This window comes from Cryptomeria japonica, chromosome 3 (assembly GCF_030272615.1).
Source record: "Cryptomeria japonica chromosome 3, Sugi_1.0, whole genome shotgun sequence".
NCBI lineage: Eukaryota > Viridiplantae > Streptophyta > Pinopsida > Cupressales > Cupressaceae > Cryptomeria > Cryptomeria japonica.
In genome coordinates this window covers 178,715,140-178,733,014 of record NC_081407.1, presented here as the reverse complement: position 1 = coordinate 178,733,014, position 17,875 = coordinate 178,715,140, and the positions used below count along the sequence as shown (strand labels likewise).

Below are 17,875 nucleotides of genomic sequence, written 5' to 3'. Positions count from 1 at the left end.
AAAATGTACAAATAAATATTATATATATTTTTAAAATTTTAATTATTAAAAAGATAAAAGAATTGAAAAGGAGAGAGCATCCCACAAATCTAAACAAAAAGTTTTAATTTAGTGTAAAATAATATGTGATAAAATTTTTAGTATAAAATATAAAAGAATGATATTATCCTAATATATGAAAAAATATGAAACTGAGAAAAAAAAAACGAAGTCAATGCAATGGCAGTATCAACTCAAAATTAAAAACAATCAATCCCAGGGTCACATGAAGCGGAGGAGCCAGTCGATTGCAATTTCATTTACACTCCAATATAAATATGCCAAGGGAGAAATATAGAGAGGCAAAGGCAGCCTCTTTTCTAGATTTGCACAACAACACGGACAAATGGGAAAAAAAATACACAATAATGGAATGAAGCCTGTAGCTGTTGGAATCACAAATGTCTGCTGCTAAATACCTGGAGCCAACTTCGCTATAAGTAGTGGAGATAATTACTCCTGAAAATTTGAAGTAGCTACATTTTTTTCCAGCTAGTGAAGCCGCAGCGGCTAAGGAAAGGGATAAACAAAAAACAAAAAATTAAGGGAAAAGAAGAAAATATTTGTAGGTTTGCTGTGGAGGTCGAGGGTTCGAATCGTTGTGGATTTCTTTTTCCCTAAATTTTGATACAGCTTTCTGGGTATTTGTTTGATCCGGTGATGGAAAGTTTGGAGCCCGTGCAGAGAGAAGGTTCGCCTGAAGGTGATGGTAATTTATCGGCCAGTGCAACCCTAGCAAGGGACGCTGCCGGTTTGTTTCAATCTGGGCACTACCAAGAGTGCATTGGCGTTTTGAATCAGCTATTGCAGAAGAAGGAGGACGATACTAAGGTTGGTCTTATTTTTCTTGAGTATTTCTCGCTTTTATGTCAAGGTAGGAAGGATTTGGTTCGTGGGAGGGTTTGCTTTTGTCTGCTTCCTTTTTAATCAAGATTGGTTATTTGCTTCTTAATTACATGATTTTTTGTACTTACTCTGTCAAAAAAAAGTGAGCAGAAACATTCGAATTTCATACTCAATGCTCAACTGTTGAAGCATTGAGTTGCAGGCCAAATGATTTTCTGTCCTTAGTGCAGGACATTTCTCTTCGAAATCACTTGATTTGTTTGACAATCAAAAGAATAACAACTTTGAGAAATTACTCGGGATACTAAGCAATCGGAAGCATGGCATTTGAGTGCAAATCTCTCAGGGTATGTTGTATAATTTCTCTGTATGTACGAGTTAAACGTTATAGAAGAAATGGCTACTCTTTTCTCTTCTAAGAGATTGCTCTCTACTAGTAAAATAGGAAAGATTTCCACGAAGATAAAATGTCTTAAAACGCAATATATGTCGGGCTAGGGTTTTGTGGTAATGTTGGGAACTGATCCCTTTAATGATCTAGTTTCAAAATCTGATAGATGGTGAACCAATCACTTGGAGATGTGGGTGTGGTGACTGGGATGACGTTTTGAAAGAGACTGAGATTATATGAACAAGGTTGTAACTATACTACTTTTAAATGTAGTCATAATGAAATGTAGGTATGTCTACGGGGTGGGATCATGTATCGGAACCCAAGCTTCCTGGTGACTGTTACATAGTCAGAGCTCTGGTGCATAGTGGTACATCAGGTCTTTATCATCACCACAACAAGCCAGTTTCAAAATGTGCTGGATAAGAAACATTTTAAAGTGGGAAGGCTCTAGTCTAGTGTTAAGGCTTGTCTCTTAGTTCTACAATGAAATGGAGTGTCAAATCCTGGCAGGCTAGGAATACTTTGTGATGGGACAACTGTGATTTAGTGGAAAGGTGGGGCACTCCATGTTGCCGCACTCACCTAGTTTCAACACCTGGTGGATAAGAACCCTGCCAACATTCTAGATTGTCTGATGCAGGTTTTGGTTTCCAACACATAATTGGTTATTTTCCTTGTGCATTACTTGATTAGAGTCACAAAAGTGGAACCAAATGTTCGCATAAATTTGAATTGAACTGAAATATATACCAATAAAGTTAGGTTTTAGTTTGAGTTAACAGCCAAAACTAATAAAACAAAACTTTAATTAAAATATTATTGTAGTGGGTGCTGATTTTAGGTAATCAGATGTTAATCTAGTTACTTAAGTTATAAACAGATTGAGAATAAGCAGAAATAACAAGAAGAACACACAACACAAGACACAAGTACCCTGAGAAAACCTCCCTCTTGGAGGAAAAACCCAACATGAAAGATTCAGATCAGATTCTTAATTATGAGCAGATTACATGAATCAGATTACTTATCTGATTTGGTTGCCAATCTAGGGCAGACTGAACCTAGCATATGCAGCTGTAGTGTGTCTTCAGGGAGAGTAGAATATCGACATCAATTGAAGAGGGAGATTACTGAAGTATAGCGCATCACCTTGCCCAGCAAGTTGCCCAATGGATTCGCTCTCTAAGATGCCTGATTTGCTGACTGTTCTTGCATAAGGCTGATCGCACTTTATTAGGATATTTGTTGTGTAGAATGAATCTTGTTTATATACAAGATTCATGTTCAAGTCTTCTAAGTTGGCCTTAACTAATTTCCTTTATTTTACATATTTCACTTTGCACTTTGGCACCCAATTTGGGGCCTACATAACTTGCAACTTGTGACACGTTTCTTGTTTGGGGCCCAACCCTATGAAATGCTTAACCACATGTTTCATTGGGGCCCAGCCCTATAAACATAAATTGCTTAACCACATGTTACATTTAGGTGTGTGTTTCACACGTTTCATGTGGAGGAATACATAATGTGTTGCGTGTGAACATTTATGGGTCCACACGTTAGGAAATGGTCCTGTCATAATACAACGTATGGTTATTGGGCCCAGCCCATTACAAATGAACAATACATAACTAATTCACACGCCACATAGTAAGAATGGGTCCAGCCCTATTACTTAAATTGAATTCTAATGTTGCCTTCGGCAATCAGAATTCAACTTTTATTTTTGTACCTAGTTACAAAAACCAACACTCCCTTTTAACTAGGGAGGAAAATAAATACATAATCAGAATCTTTCAACCAGATTACATGATTAGGGCCCAGCCCTAAGTAATACATACAATATGCAATTTGAACACAAGTTTACACAATATGGACCTTTCCATGAAATTCCTCTTGCAATGCCTGCAAAGGATGAATCCAAAACTTCATAGCTTCACACTTTCCTGGGACCTGCATATATCATCAGAATTTCATGATCTTTCTTCATGCACATCCACAAAGGAAGAAAGAGACCTTTCCTTATGCATTCCTGCAAGAATGAATACTTAGATATATACATAAACATACAACATGAATCATGCACAACCGCAGAGGATACAATAAGCTTCTCCACTGAGAAGAACGACCTGCCACACCGCAGAGGGTGAACTCACCTTGCACTCTGCAGAGGGTGAGAAAGAATTACCACCTTGCACTCCGCAGAGGGTGAGAAAGAACTACCACCTTGCACTCTGCAGAGGGTGGATGATACACCCAATGTATCATAGAATAAAACAAGAACACCCGTTAGTTTCAACATAAAATATGATAGAAGAAAGGAAATAACTTTGCTATAATCAAGTAGAGATCATACATTAGACATATTCTATTAAATCCATCATTAGAGCTGAAACACAAAGTTTAGAAAACCAGCAATAAGATTTACTGAAATAAGGTATTTTGACAGTATCATGAGACTCCCTCTAAAACCCTATCTAGATGATAAATCCACAACAAATTTCCTCACTTAAAGTTGGAACCAATCCTAAATCTAAAATAGAATTTATCAAATTTGTATCCTTAATAAGGAGAAAGTTTGAGTAGACTTTCAAATCTAAATCCGATGGCATGAGCTGAAGTGGGCCTTTTTGGATCATGCTTGTAAACCTGATAATTTTCCTTCTAGAACAGCTGCAAGGATTAGTTTCCAATACATCATTACTGAAATAAAACAACAAGATCAGAAGTTTTAACTTAAGGATGGATCAACAAATCAATAGATCAAAAGAGAAAATCTTCACGATTGTGGGGATTTGATACTTCATTTATGTTTGCATCTTCTTGCTTGTCCTGAGTTTGACAGTCCCTTGCAAAGTGGCCAAGCTTGTTGCATTGGAAGCATCAGATGTGAGATAAGTCTCTTGGTCTCTTCCTTGAATAAGTGGTAGAAGAGCTGAAATCTCTATTTCTCTTGAGATCATTCTTCTTCCAAATGCTGCCTTCCTTCTTAGCCAAGAGGACATGTTGCTCATCATAAGGGTTCTTAATTTTTCCTTTCGCAGCCAGCCGAGACTCTTCTTGAATGCAATCTCCCATTAATTGATCAAACTTAGGAAGCTCAACTCTGGCACTGATTCCTTGAACAAACGGTTCCCAAGAGGGAGGAAAACCATTTAGGGCAGTCATAGATAAGTCACTGTCTTCAACGCTCTTCCCAACGGTAGCAAGCTGATCTCTTAGCTCAGAGATTTTCATGAAGTAAGCAGCAACAGGTTCTTCTTTCTCTAATTTGATGTAAGAGAGCTGATTCCTTAAAGCAAGTATGTAGCTGGTATTGTTGGGGTATATAACTTAACATATCATAATGCAGAACACATCATATTATTTCTTTCTAAGTCATTACATTATCAATTGACAATCAAATACATCAGAATTCTGTCCTCTTAAGGTGTGGAACTAATCCCTAGAATGACCCAGTTTCAAAATCTGGTGGATGGTAATGACTTAGAGTTGAGGGTTTGATCATGACTGGGATGGCATTTTGAAATGATACATGATTAGATGAACATGAATATGACTGTTTTACATTTGGGAATGATGCTAAGGGGATGTGATTGCATGCCTATACCCAAGTTTCATCGTGACTGTTACGTAGTTAAAGCGCTAATGTATGGTGTCTCAGCAGGTCACATATCATCACCACAACAATCTAGTTTCAAATTGTGGTGGGTAAGAAACATTGTAAAGTGGGAGGGATGCAACCCTGCCAACTTTCTAGTTTTTCTAGCGCAGGTTTGGGTTTCAAGCACAAAATTAGTTATTTATCCTAGACATCCCCTGATTAGAGTCTCAACAATGTAACTAAATGTTGGCATAAAATTAATTGGAACTGAATTATATACCTACAAAGTTGTTTGATACTGTTAACATTCTTAATTCAGAACACAACACATCATTTCTTGATATGTCTTTATATTATCAATCAATATTCCAATACATCAGATTTCTGTCCTCTTCTTCTTGTATACATCCTATTACAATTTACATATTTATTGCTCATACATCTTTTGTATTTATCTATTACATCATTGTTCATGTAACAACAAAGCACAACATATATATGAATGTACAAGTTATTGTGTCTATCCCTTGGCTGACATAGCTTTCCAATTGCCGACGCTTTCTATAACACGTCTTTGATCTATGCCTGCTGTTGGTAGGGCTTCATCCTTACCTGCTTCAACTTCCTTTTATTTTTAGTCAACGATGAAATATCATTTTAATAAGCTTGGTCAATCTTTAGTGCATCTTACTATACATTGTCTTTGGTTTCATCTTGTATGAGATCATCACAATACACATGGATAAGTACTTATTTGGTAGACCTTGGACGGGAGAGGTAGGGAGGCGAATTCAAACAAGGATTAAAGAGAAGTGTGTGTAAATTTGTCTTAATACAATGGCAAAGTTGAATTTGATCGCGCCACTCAATTGGGACAAATACCACTTTTTTGTTGAAAAGTTGTGGGAATTGCTGTGAAGATTACTTCTAGAAAAGAATAATTTAGGAGGTGGTAGAATTGGTAAGCAGACTAATAATTTGAACAAATATGGGACTTCAAACATATTTTTTTAATAAATAGTTGAGTTTTGCATGGCGATACATGAAATTGTTTTGGTCCTTTAAGAGAAATTATATATTAAAAAAAAGAAAACTGGAATTTACGATGCATTACACTTGTTGATCATGTGTTTCATGGATGTGATTTGTAAGGTAGGTTTACACTCTTGAGAAGAACCTTTTTCACTAGCTATTTTAATGTGAAGCATTGCATAAATAATATATAGTGTAATGTTTCCATGGTCGATTGAAGTTGGATCTTTGAGTGAGGATATGCAAAACTAAAAGTAACAAATTATTGGCTAGCACTAATAAATAGACCATATTGGGTGTACTTTTTAGAAATGGCCTCTTGAAATATGGAAAGCCCAGTGATTACATAATAAAGAAACATAATATTCTAGGTAAATTTTCTCAATATTTAAATCAATTTACAATGGATGTCAAGTTTTTTTTTCAATGTACCAATTTATTGGCATTTGAATGACTAAATTTTCTTGTCAATTTATAACTTTAATGGTAACTCAATGTCTAAATTTTCTATCAAAATATGAGTGAACTAGACACTAGTGAAAACCTAAAAATAGCCAAATAGCAAAATACAAACACCCTTTCTTTTTTTTGGGAAAAAAATTATATTAATAAAGATTACCTAAACCAAATTACATCAAAAACATTTCTAGATGGCAATAGCTATCAATAAAACCAAAATAAGGAAAACTCAAGGAGGTATTTCACGATTCAATCACCCCTAAGAAATAGAGCGAACAATGATCTTGACAAAACTCACGTTCCCAAGGGCTGCAAGGAGGAGTGTGAGATTTTGCCAAGATCAAGAGGCAATGGAAAGCACAAATAAGAGAGAACAAAATAGATGATAGAAATAAACTGTATTCTATCAAGATGAAAAATATGATCAACTGGATCATTAAGCATTACATACAATGAATATAAGTTTGCTTATATAGGCAAGGCTAGGGATATGTGAGCACACAAACATGACATGTGGCTCAATAAGAAACAAGGGTAGGTAGGAAATAGGTGTGGGTAGGTAAGAGAAATAATATAATAGTCCACATGAGGTGGATCACCCACTGAATGTGGAGTGTAACAACAAGAGTGGAGTGTAACAACAAGATCAACACCATAAAAGGTGGAATTTCTCCTACACACACTATCCCAATGTGGCACAAACACCCAAGTGTCTCATACCCAAACTACTATGAAATGCATTATCCTAAGTAAACTTAAGTAAGGTGTAATAATATCCATGATGAATAATTATTTACACCAACACCCCCCCTTAAGTGCAACTTAGGGGAATGCACTCAAGTCTACAATGCAACTAAGCAATGCAAGATGGGTCCCGGCTACTAGGCCATGTTAGGTACCCATGTACAAATGCAAATACATGCAAACCAATGCAATGAAATCTCTCACAAAGTGGGGAAAGAGAGAAAAACCCAATGGGAAAAAACCCTCCCCCAAAAGAGAGATGAAAACATACAAGAGAACTCTCATAGAAGAATGTGAAGGACAAAACCCCATGTGAGGAAATAGCCCCCCCCCATATGAGAGAAGAAGAGAAGCTAGGAAGCCCCCCCTCAATGTGGAATCTGCACCAATGATAGAAGCTCGATGTATGAAGAAACTGCTCCACGAACATCGAACAACATTCCTCCCCTTAGGAAGAAACAAAACCAAAGGCGTATCCATGAAGTCTCCCCAATCATGAAGGGAAGATGTATGAAGAAAACTCATGATGAAAGGAATCTCTGAAAACTGCTCAAGTGTCCCCATGTCGATGCTGAAAGATACCCCCTCCAAAGGTGGTAAACTGTGCCACACTGCTGAAAAAGGCACTCCAAGATCTAGTGGAGATGGATGTAGAACATGTCTCAAAGACTCACATGTCTCCTCAAAACATAAAGAGACCTCCTCCAACTGTTGTACATAAGTATCCACAATCATGTCAACCTCGAAAGAATGATCATGTAGAGAATGGACAAGAGGGTCAGAGTGTGCCCTCGCAACAATCGAAGAAGGATCATCTTCATCAAAGAGAAGATGAATGTCATCAATGATGTCTCCCAAATCTGCAATGTAGGATTCCATAAATAAACCTACAATATCTGTCAAGTAATCATCCCATGAATCTGAAGCTGGAAGACAATGAATATCTGCTGCACTGAATCACATGAAGGCAAAACTGTCGCACTATTTGCATCATCAGGTGCAATAGGTGATGTGATATCAATATGAGGAGATGAAATACAAGACTCAAGAATGGGGTCACATGTGAGAATCCCCATGTTCAAGTGTCCAAAGTTCTCCTCAAAAACTGAATCATCACAAGAAGTGTGATCATAATGTGTAGAATCATCAAATGTGAAATCATCATCATTAACAAAATCTGAAAAAGAGTATAACTGAGATGCATGATCAACCACCCCAGTCGCAATGATAGCTCTAGTCTCCAAGTCTCTAATGAAAACTGACTCAGGTGTGAACTCCACAACTCTCTTAGTTGTGCCATGTGTGATTTGATAGATGGAAAGGAGATTGTTTGTCAAGTGGGGTACACATAACACATCATTGAAGGAGTATCCCCAATGTCAATAGATCCCTTCCCAATCACATCCATGTATGTATGATTGCCCATCAAAATCTGTGGCATGGTGCAAGGCTCAAATGTAGAGAACATGGACTACGAAGATGCCATATGATGAGAAGCCCCTGAATCTAGAAGCCATCTCTCTGAATTATGACTGATAGTAGCACATAGAGCTTTTCTTTTTCTTGTTCCAAAAGAGTGAGTCTTTCCACTTGTAGAAGCCATGAATGCTTGCCCTTTTCCTTTTGAATGTGAGGAAGTGGAAGTTGATGAATCATCCTTCTTGTAGACTTTAGGCAAATCAATGTTATGCTTTTTGATGATATGTGTGAGCTCATCAATCTTCTTAGAAAGGCAACGATGCTCCTCATGACCAATCTTTTTACAATAAGCACAAGTAGGTCTCTCCCTCTTTGGTGAATTATCTCTCTTGGAAGAGGATGAATCTCCTTGTTGTGGAGAAGATGATGCTTTGTCCTTAGGCTTTGATTGCCATTTCTTCTTGTTTGAGTTGTCCTTTCCTTGATTTCCTTTGTTCCCTTGATTTGCCACTAATGGTTGAGACTTAGAAGCCTTAAGAATGCCCATGCTTATCAACTTAGTTTGTTCCATCATCAACATTTCATTGAAAGCATCAAATGTAGGCATTTTGTAGCTTGAACCCATTGTCATCCTATGGGTTTGGAAACTAGAAACAAATGCTGCATATTCTTGTGGAAGCTTGCCTATCAAGTTGAATATCAATTGAGTATCCTTCTTATCAATGCCACAATCTTTGAGTTGTGCCCTCAACTCATTTGCCTTAGTGACATAATCTTGTATAGTATCAAAGTTCTTGGGATCTAACATGGTGAGATCACTATCAATTTGATATCCCCTAATCTCATCAACTTGACCATACAAGTCTTGAAACTTTTGCCAAGCATCCTTGATTAGAGTACATTTCTCAATATGAAAAATGAGATCCTTTGATACATACTTTCTTAAGGTACCAATTGCCATGATATTTTTAGTGAGCCAATCTAAGTGACCAACTGGATCAACCTTAGGATCAGCGGGAGTAACAATAGTTCCATCAATGTAATGAGTGAGTCCTTTTTCCATAAGTTTACTCCATGCATCAATTTTCCACGTAGCATAATTATGTGGAGTTAAGAGAGGAAACTTAGAAGAACCCATAGCAGCAAAAAGGAAGGAACACGAGCACAAAAGCACAAGAGACCCCCCCGCCCCCCAAATTCACTCAATCAAAGTACCCCCCAAAAATGATGATTTTGACACTTTATATGTAGTGCATGTACAATAGGCCACTTGCAAACAATGGCAAGGTGGACTTCTGATTTCAATTTACAATTTCTCAAAATGAGATCTAAGAGACTTCAACAAATACTGCTAGTGATCTAAACTGAGATCCAAGCAAAATGCAAGTACCAAATATGCCAAAAATGGCCAAATAATGAAAGTACAATTTCTACTTAAAATTACTACAAACAAATGGCAGATTATAAAAGTAGATGAAAAAATATGCACTTTCAAAAAAACTGGCACCTGAAAAAGAGTCCATATGAGCCCAAACGAAGCCTCCAAAGTTGTAAAAATCGGGATTTCACAATTTTCGAAAAACCTATATCCAAAAATCAGAAATATTCTGCACCACTGTACAGATCACGAAATTCTACCCCAAAACAAAAAAAATTGCTCGAAAAAACGAGTCTGGATGAGTGAGATATCGCTATTTGAAAATTGCCTGCAAAATTATAATTTCTGGAAAATTTCCGTCGCTACTTCAAACTTCAAATGCCTCTAGATTTGGCCTCCGAAGTCCGATTTGGATGAAACAAAAGGCAAAAATGACTTTCTTGGACCTCCTCAATCCAATGGTAACCTCAGATTTGATCCATCAAGCTTCAATAATAACCTGCAATAGAAAGATCCAAAATGCAAACCCCAAATAGCATCAAATTTCTCTCAATTGGCAAACCAATGACACTCTAATGGCTCTGATACCATGTGAGATTTTGCCAAGATCAAGAGGCAATGGAAAGCACAAATAAGAGAGAACAAAATAGATGATAGAAATAAACTGTATTCTATCAAGATGAAAAATATGATCAACTGGATCATTAAGCATTACATACAATGAATATAAGTTTGCTTATATAGGCAAGGCTAGGGATATGTGAGCACACAAACATGACATGTGGCTCAATAAGAAACAAGGATAGGTAGGAAATAGGTGTGGGTAGGTAGGAGAAATAATATAATAGTCCACATGAGGTGGATCACCCACTGAATGTGGAGTGTAACAACAAGAGTGGAGTGTAACAACAAGATCAACACCATAAAAGGTGGAATTTCTCCTACACACACTATCCCAATGTGGCACAAACACCCAAGTGTCTCATACCCAAACTACTATGAAATGCATTATCCTAAGTAAACTTAAGTAAGGTGTAATAATATCCATGATGATTAATTATTTACACCAACAAGGAGGAATTAAGCTTGGTTATGATGAATAACTTGGAGAATATTGCCTAGATTTATCCAGTGGTAGAGATTTCCAACTAGTAACATTCCAATTGTGATTAGCATTAGATGCCCATTTAGCCAAACAACCCACAACAACATTCCATTCCCTACGAATATGGACAAAGGAAATAGAATCAAAATGCGCAGTGAGATGAAAAAAGTGTTCTACCATAGAGTTCAATCTCTAGTAAGACTCATGCAATTACCTTTTAGTCAAAGAGAACTAGGATTATATAATCTATTTCGTAGACAACTTTTTTCCAACCTTCCTCTCAAGAATGGCATGAGCCTCCATTTGATTATTAATGCAATACCCAAGGTTGCATCGAGATAGGGGTCCTTGGAGACTTCGGATATTGGTATGGTACCATTACGACTATTTTTCAAAATTGGAGACGGGGCTACTGTTGTGACCAAATCACACATCGCCCCATCTCAAATGGGGATACCCCTCTTTGCTTTTTGTAGTAGTCTTAGAATAAGTGTTGGGTGTGTCTTTCTTTATATAAGTCAGCAAGAAGTCGGTTTGTAATTGCAATGGTTGAGTTAGAGCAATTCACCCTCAAAATCCAAAATTTGGCTATGGCATAGAAATCAACCCATTTTAGGCTAGAATGCTTCCATCCTTTGACCAAAGCTACCTGTTCTAGATTAGATTGCTTCCGTCCTTTGAATAAAGCAACCTGTTCTAGTCTACAATGCTTCCGTCCTTTGACCAAGGCTGCTCGTTCTAGGCTTGGACCATCTTGTCCTTTGACTTAAGCTACCTGTTCTAGGCTAGAACGCCTTGTCCTTTGAACTAAGTGGCTCTGTGATGGAAAGATTTCGCCTGGCAAAGGCAAGGGTTGCCTTGGGATGTAGTGTTCAATGAAGATAATGTTGCCTTGGAGAAAGCAATCCATGTGATGAATGCAATGAACGAAGGTGATGATGTACGTGCAAGGCATAGCATTGATCTGGTAATTTCACATAATGTGTGGCATGAATAGATGGCTCCTTTTCAAGATTAAACCATCACGCCACTATATTGTCTGTACAAAGCATATTCAATGTAAGTTTTAAAACTCAAGAATGATTTCAAATAATGAATGTGATGTGTTAAATGAAAATTGACATATGAGAGGAAAGCATTTAAAAACTGGCAACCACGAATTAATTGGATCAATGCAAGACATTCAATCTGATATTGCCGGTTGTTTTCATTTAATTTGAATTTTTAAGTTCTAGACGCAGGCTATAAATGATGATTACAATGCCTTCAATACATGCTGATTGCAGCGCATTTGCATTTTGGACTTGGGTTTTAAAGTTCGAAGTTTCCTACATATGCATTGATCGAACCTCATTTAATGAATGACATCTTCATTTATGAATTTATTGCAAGATGTTCAATTTGGAAGAGTGATTTGTATCAAACAGATGCCACGATTTTGAATAAGGCACTTTCATTTAAGATGAAATTGATAGCTATGCAACATTGAATGAATGCAACCAGGATGCCTATGATGAGGTATTGCAAGTGATTTTATATTGATCATTTCATTTGATCAATATCACCTTTAAGCTAAAGAGCAGCGATCCAACCTTCAAATGCAATATTAGCGAAAAGGACAACGAATTTGTCTTTCACATGCAGTGATTGCATCCTAAGCCAGAGCGAATTCATCTATACATGCAGTGACTTCATTTAGAGATGATTGTTCATGTTCGATTGCACCCTGAGCTACAGCGAACTCATCTTATTTTGATCTGCGAATTAACTTCATTTTGAACAGCGAATCTGATATTTTAAGACAGCGAGTTGATCATACATATTAGTCGAATTTATCGTTGATAGAGGGGAGAATTTATTCTTTGTTTATCAGCAATTTTTATCCAAACAAAAGGCGAGACTGCTGAGGCGTCAAATTTGCTCATTATCCCCAGCAAATAAAACCTCTTCACAGTGAGTCTATCCCAAGGCCAGCAATTCTAATCTTGATCATATATTGTCATGTTTGCCATTGGAGACTACAGTTAATTGCTATCAAGAGGCAATGTGGGAATCAGACTATCAAATATACATCAGAATTTGACAAGATCTTGTGGTCAATCAAAGGTGTAGTTGCTTGAAGGACATACGATTTGGCCAAAGGAACAATTGAATTGATATATCAGGTTTCAGGTCTGAAATAAGGATCATTTCATCATTCTTACACAAAACCAGGCTTTATTTTGTGACTGATCCAATTCCTTATTTATTGCCTTCATGAGGTTTTTGTCTTGAATGTGGTAATTTAATGCATTTTGATCATCTTAGAACTTTTTACAAAGAATTATCATAAGCTTACGATGATCATATTCAGCTGAGAGTTAGAAATGCAACCTAGGGTTTTAGGCCATTCTATGGGATTTTGATTCTAGGGTTAGGATTCTTAGCCTAGGTGATTGATTTTTACTTGTAAATCAAATATCATTTACAAAACTAACTTGGACAACTCTCACAAGTGAAGGATGGCTGGAGCACGACAGGTCCTCATCAAAAGAAGATTCGAAGAATGTCATAATGGAGTCCAAAATAACAACGTTTTGGGGCAGCGTGGGTGATCTTAACCCAGGTCAGATCAACATGAGCAAGTTTCAAGGCTCATTGTGCACCATCAAGCCGACAAGGTACTCCAAGATGATGATATACAACGACATTGTGAACGTGGCAGGCTTCCCCTTGGCATTACAGTGCAATGAACTCATTGTGGAATGTGCTAGGCACTATGACCCAAGCAAGAGGATGATCGTGGCACCAGATGGTAGAGAGCTTGCCTACCTTTTTGAAGATGCAATCAGCGAGGCCTTCCACGTACTAGAGTTCAACAACATGATCTATAAAAGCAAGGATGCGGCAAAGGTAGTTTATGATGATGATCCCGACAAATGCCAAGAGTTAATCAACAAATATTGGGTACTAACCCCGTCAATCTGATATACAACTCAAGAGGCTTGAGCGGACAAGGACATTCTACATGGGTTCATATGTCATATATTCACTCGCTAGGGCTTGTGAATACGTAGGATTGTTATATGGAGGCCCAGTTGGTACGAGGTCAGGACAACTAAGAGTATGTGAGTCATATGTGCAGCTGCATTATCATAATAAGACACATTACAAGAGAGTGAATGATGCATTCACTATGCACATCACAAGGATATTACAAGGAGGTATTCATCAAAGGTTATCACTAGAGGCAAAGGAGTTAATTGAGAAGTTTGGTGCATGGTTCATACAGTTTCCTAAATTCACCTACATAAGAGTTCAAGGATGCTCTTGCCCACCTCTTATGTTACCAAGATATCCTATCGACAAATTGATATTACTTGAGTTGGTGAGGCAACTGATGGCATATAACAAAGTACAGAAGAACAAGTTGAAGACGAAGATTTCGTTTCCCATTTCACTAGGATGATCCTCGAAGGTGTGTCCATCCTTGCAAGCGGATGAGAAGGTAGATGAAGAGTTGAAGTCTTTCCTCCTAGTACCATACACTCTTAGAGACAACTTTGATCCCTACAACAACATCCAGAAGTCTAGCGGAAGGAAGCACATGCATAAACTACAATTAGAAGATCATTTCATGAATGCAAAAAATGATTTGGAGATAAGAAGGAAAATGTGTTCAAGGTTACCCATCGAGATTGTTAGAGCAACCAAGATTTTTTAATGTTCCTGATTAAACAAAGGACAGTGTAAAGCTTCTCCTACTAGTGTACGAGAAAGAAAAGAACAAGGAAGTGAAGGTCAATTGGATTGAGGTAGAGTGCACAGATTTGAGGGACTTGATGAAGACAGTCTTATCAAACACAAAACTGTGGTTGGAAGCACAAATCCATATGTTTATTGACCGAGGTGTTCAAGTGACCTTTCAAATGATGGGAGAAGTAGAGTTTGCTAGTGAAGAGATGGAAAGTGAAAGTCAGAATGAAAGTGCCCCTCAATTAGCTCATTCCAAGGGATCTAAGCAAAAAGAAGACAATGTAGAAGAGCATCCAAAGAAGAAACACAAGTCAAGTTCAGCACCTCGCCCTTCCACCAATACCTCATCTGTACACCAATTAGAATTGAATCAGTTAGTTGGAATCAGTAGCAGTCACAAAATGAACGATAATGGAAAACAACAGGTGGTCCAATACAAGGTAGCTTCACCCAAACCAACTAATGACAAAGCAGGCAGTGACACATATGTAAACATTGAAGATGATGAACAAGAAGTCACATCTCCTCCACGACAAGAACAACAACTGAATGAGATATAGGTTGGAGAAGAAAGATCGGCTATACCTGCATGGCTAAGAGAAAGGTTATCGAAGAATGTGGTTATAGAAGAGGAACATGATCATTTTGATCTAGGTGACTACTTGGATAGAAATCAAGAACATGAAAAGAAGGTAGCCACCAGAATGTCAAAGATGATGAGAGATGAGGAAGGATCCAGGATCATACAAATTGCTCCAAGAGTAGACAAACTAGAAGATGAAATTGCAGTTGAAGAATTTATTGTGGAGACCACAAGTCTAGGTCCTCCCATCACTGATCAAGCATTGTAAGATATGAATGATGCGGTGGAGACAGTTTATGATATGCTCAAGTTGGAAGTGGAAAAGAATAACAGGTTAGAGAAGGAGAACAACATATTGCGAGGTCACCTCCAACAACTCAGATTCCCCTTGAGGCAACATTATCCATCAAATTCACTATCACCATTACCTCCTCCTTATTAAGTTGATGATTTTGGAAAGGTAAAGGGTTCAACACAATTGATGGATGCTTGGATCACTAAGACATATAGAAGAGCAAAGGCATTCATAAGGGAGTTAGTGAAGATATTTGATAGAGCTATGGGATTCCTTGAAAGGACTCAAGCACTTAAGGTGGCATATGACGCTTTCGTCTACACTAGATACTTCAATATACCTATCTTACAAGTAATGAAGGCCACACCAAGAGAGACACTGATAAGTGAAGGGATATAAAGGAGGGACAATCACCTAATTTCCGGCTGTGGCGTAACTCGCTTTGCATGAGGAGGCTCATATTTGAAGACATCAACGGTGGATGCACTCAAGTGGATCAAGCAATCAATTCAATACATGATAAGATTTTAGAAGGAGCTAAAGATTATTCTTGAGAAAGAGAAGAGTGAAGGAATTGATATTATTGTCGAGGGGTTGATGGAGAAAGTGAAGATCATCTTCTCTGTGACAGATGGAGCAGCTTCAAAAGGATAGCTAGACTCTATCCTTTCATTCGCCATACTTGCTATCAAAACAAGAGACTTTGGGCCTAAATGGGATACAACCTCCGCTACAAGCCTTGATGAGATCAGCTACTTCGAAGAGCAATTGAAGAACTTGCCTGCAACTCCAATAATTGAAATAGAATCGATGACATCCAAATTCGTTGAATTTGCAAAAAGAGAAAAGGATAAGGGTAACAAGATTCTAGAAGTAAGTTTGTTATGATTCTATGTGGCATCATTTTTCCTATTGGAGGATATTTCCTTGTATTTTGTGCCAAATGGATGTCATATGCCCATTGGCTGATATTTAATGCTTTGCAATAAGTTAGGTATTTTGTAATAACAAACCCTAATTAGGGTTTAGGTGGCAAAATTTGGGCCCTTGATCTTGATGTAATCATGGCCATCCATTGTAATTGAGAGCTCTATATAAGTTCAGCTCATTTCATTTGTATCTCATTAGAAATTAGAAGTTGAGAAGCAAAAACTAAGAGATTAATCAAAAGACCTTGAAGAATTGTTGCTTGATGTTTCAGAAATTAATAAAATCATTGAAGTGTCGGTGAAGTATTGAGTTTTGGGGCATTTGCTTGTTTCTTCATTCCTTTTGTGAGAGCTTATAATAAAAAAAGATAAAAAAAAATAGAATAAAATTTGCTTTGAGTATTTTAGATGAGTGTAAGATGCATGTGCATGATTGATAGTGAAGCTCCATTATCCATACTACTAGCAGTTTGTTGATTGCAAACTCGCCTTGCGTGGTCAATTGGAATCATTCAACTAAAGCTTAACTTCAATGCTATTCATCATCGATATGCTTCATCTTGAAAGTGTCTATGTTTGAAGTTAGTAATTTGAAAATCATCAAGCTATCCTTAGAAGATTACACTAGCATTGTGGAGATGTTCATAAGATGTCAAAGCAAAGCTTAGTTGAGCTCACTTAAGATCGCCATTGTCTTGCATTCTTAGTTTAGAATAGCATTCCTAAACCTTGCCTTTTTTCGCTTTTTTATCAACAATCAGTAGAGTAGAAGAGAGCAATATTGCAACATCATTTGAAGAACTTCATACCATTGAGATTGAATCAAGATACTACGTAAGTCCCCCTCGCAAGGTACAACAAATCACATCATACCATTGAAGCTATCCAACATGTTAAGACCTAACATCGAGAACCTTGGAGTCATCTTAAGTGATCCTTTTTGCACATCTTCAGCATTTGGGAGTCTTTATTCAAGGGAGGATAGAGTGCCTTTGGTATTTTATTTTGCGTTGCATAGTGCGTGAAAACACCATCAACAAGTACTAGGAAACATTGATTTTTTTTAATATAATTTAATTTATAGAAAATTTGAAAACAATTGTTCTTTTGTAAAACTAAATATGTATATAGACAAAATGTATACGGAAATTGAAGGCAATGGTCAAAACTAACAAATTGAATCTTTCAACATTGCAAATCCTTTTGCTATTCTATGTGATTATATATATGAGAATGTGAATATATATTATATATATGAGAATGTGAATATAGATTATATATATGAGAATGTGAATATAGACATACTTGTTAAT

At 37.2% G+C, this 17,875-nt stretch overlaps 1 protein-coding gene across 1 annotated transcript in view; it reads left to right on the top strand.

Annotated features, from left to right (window-relative positions):
* The first annotated feature begins 253 nt into the window (after positions 1–253).
* LOC131037323 (uncharacterized) overlaps positions 254–17,875 on the top strand; it is a 56,105-nt gene continuing 38,483 nt past the window's right edge. Inside the window, exon 1 of the mRNA XM_057969428.2 lies at positions 254–870. Coding sequence (XP_057825411.2) covers positions 700–870 — 171 coding nt within the window. The 5' untranslated portion in view covers positions 254–699. The remainder of the gene's footprint in view (positions 871–17,875) is intronic.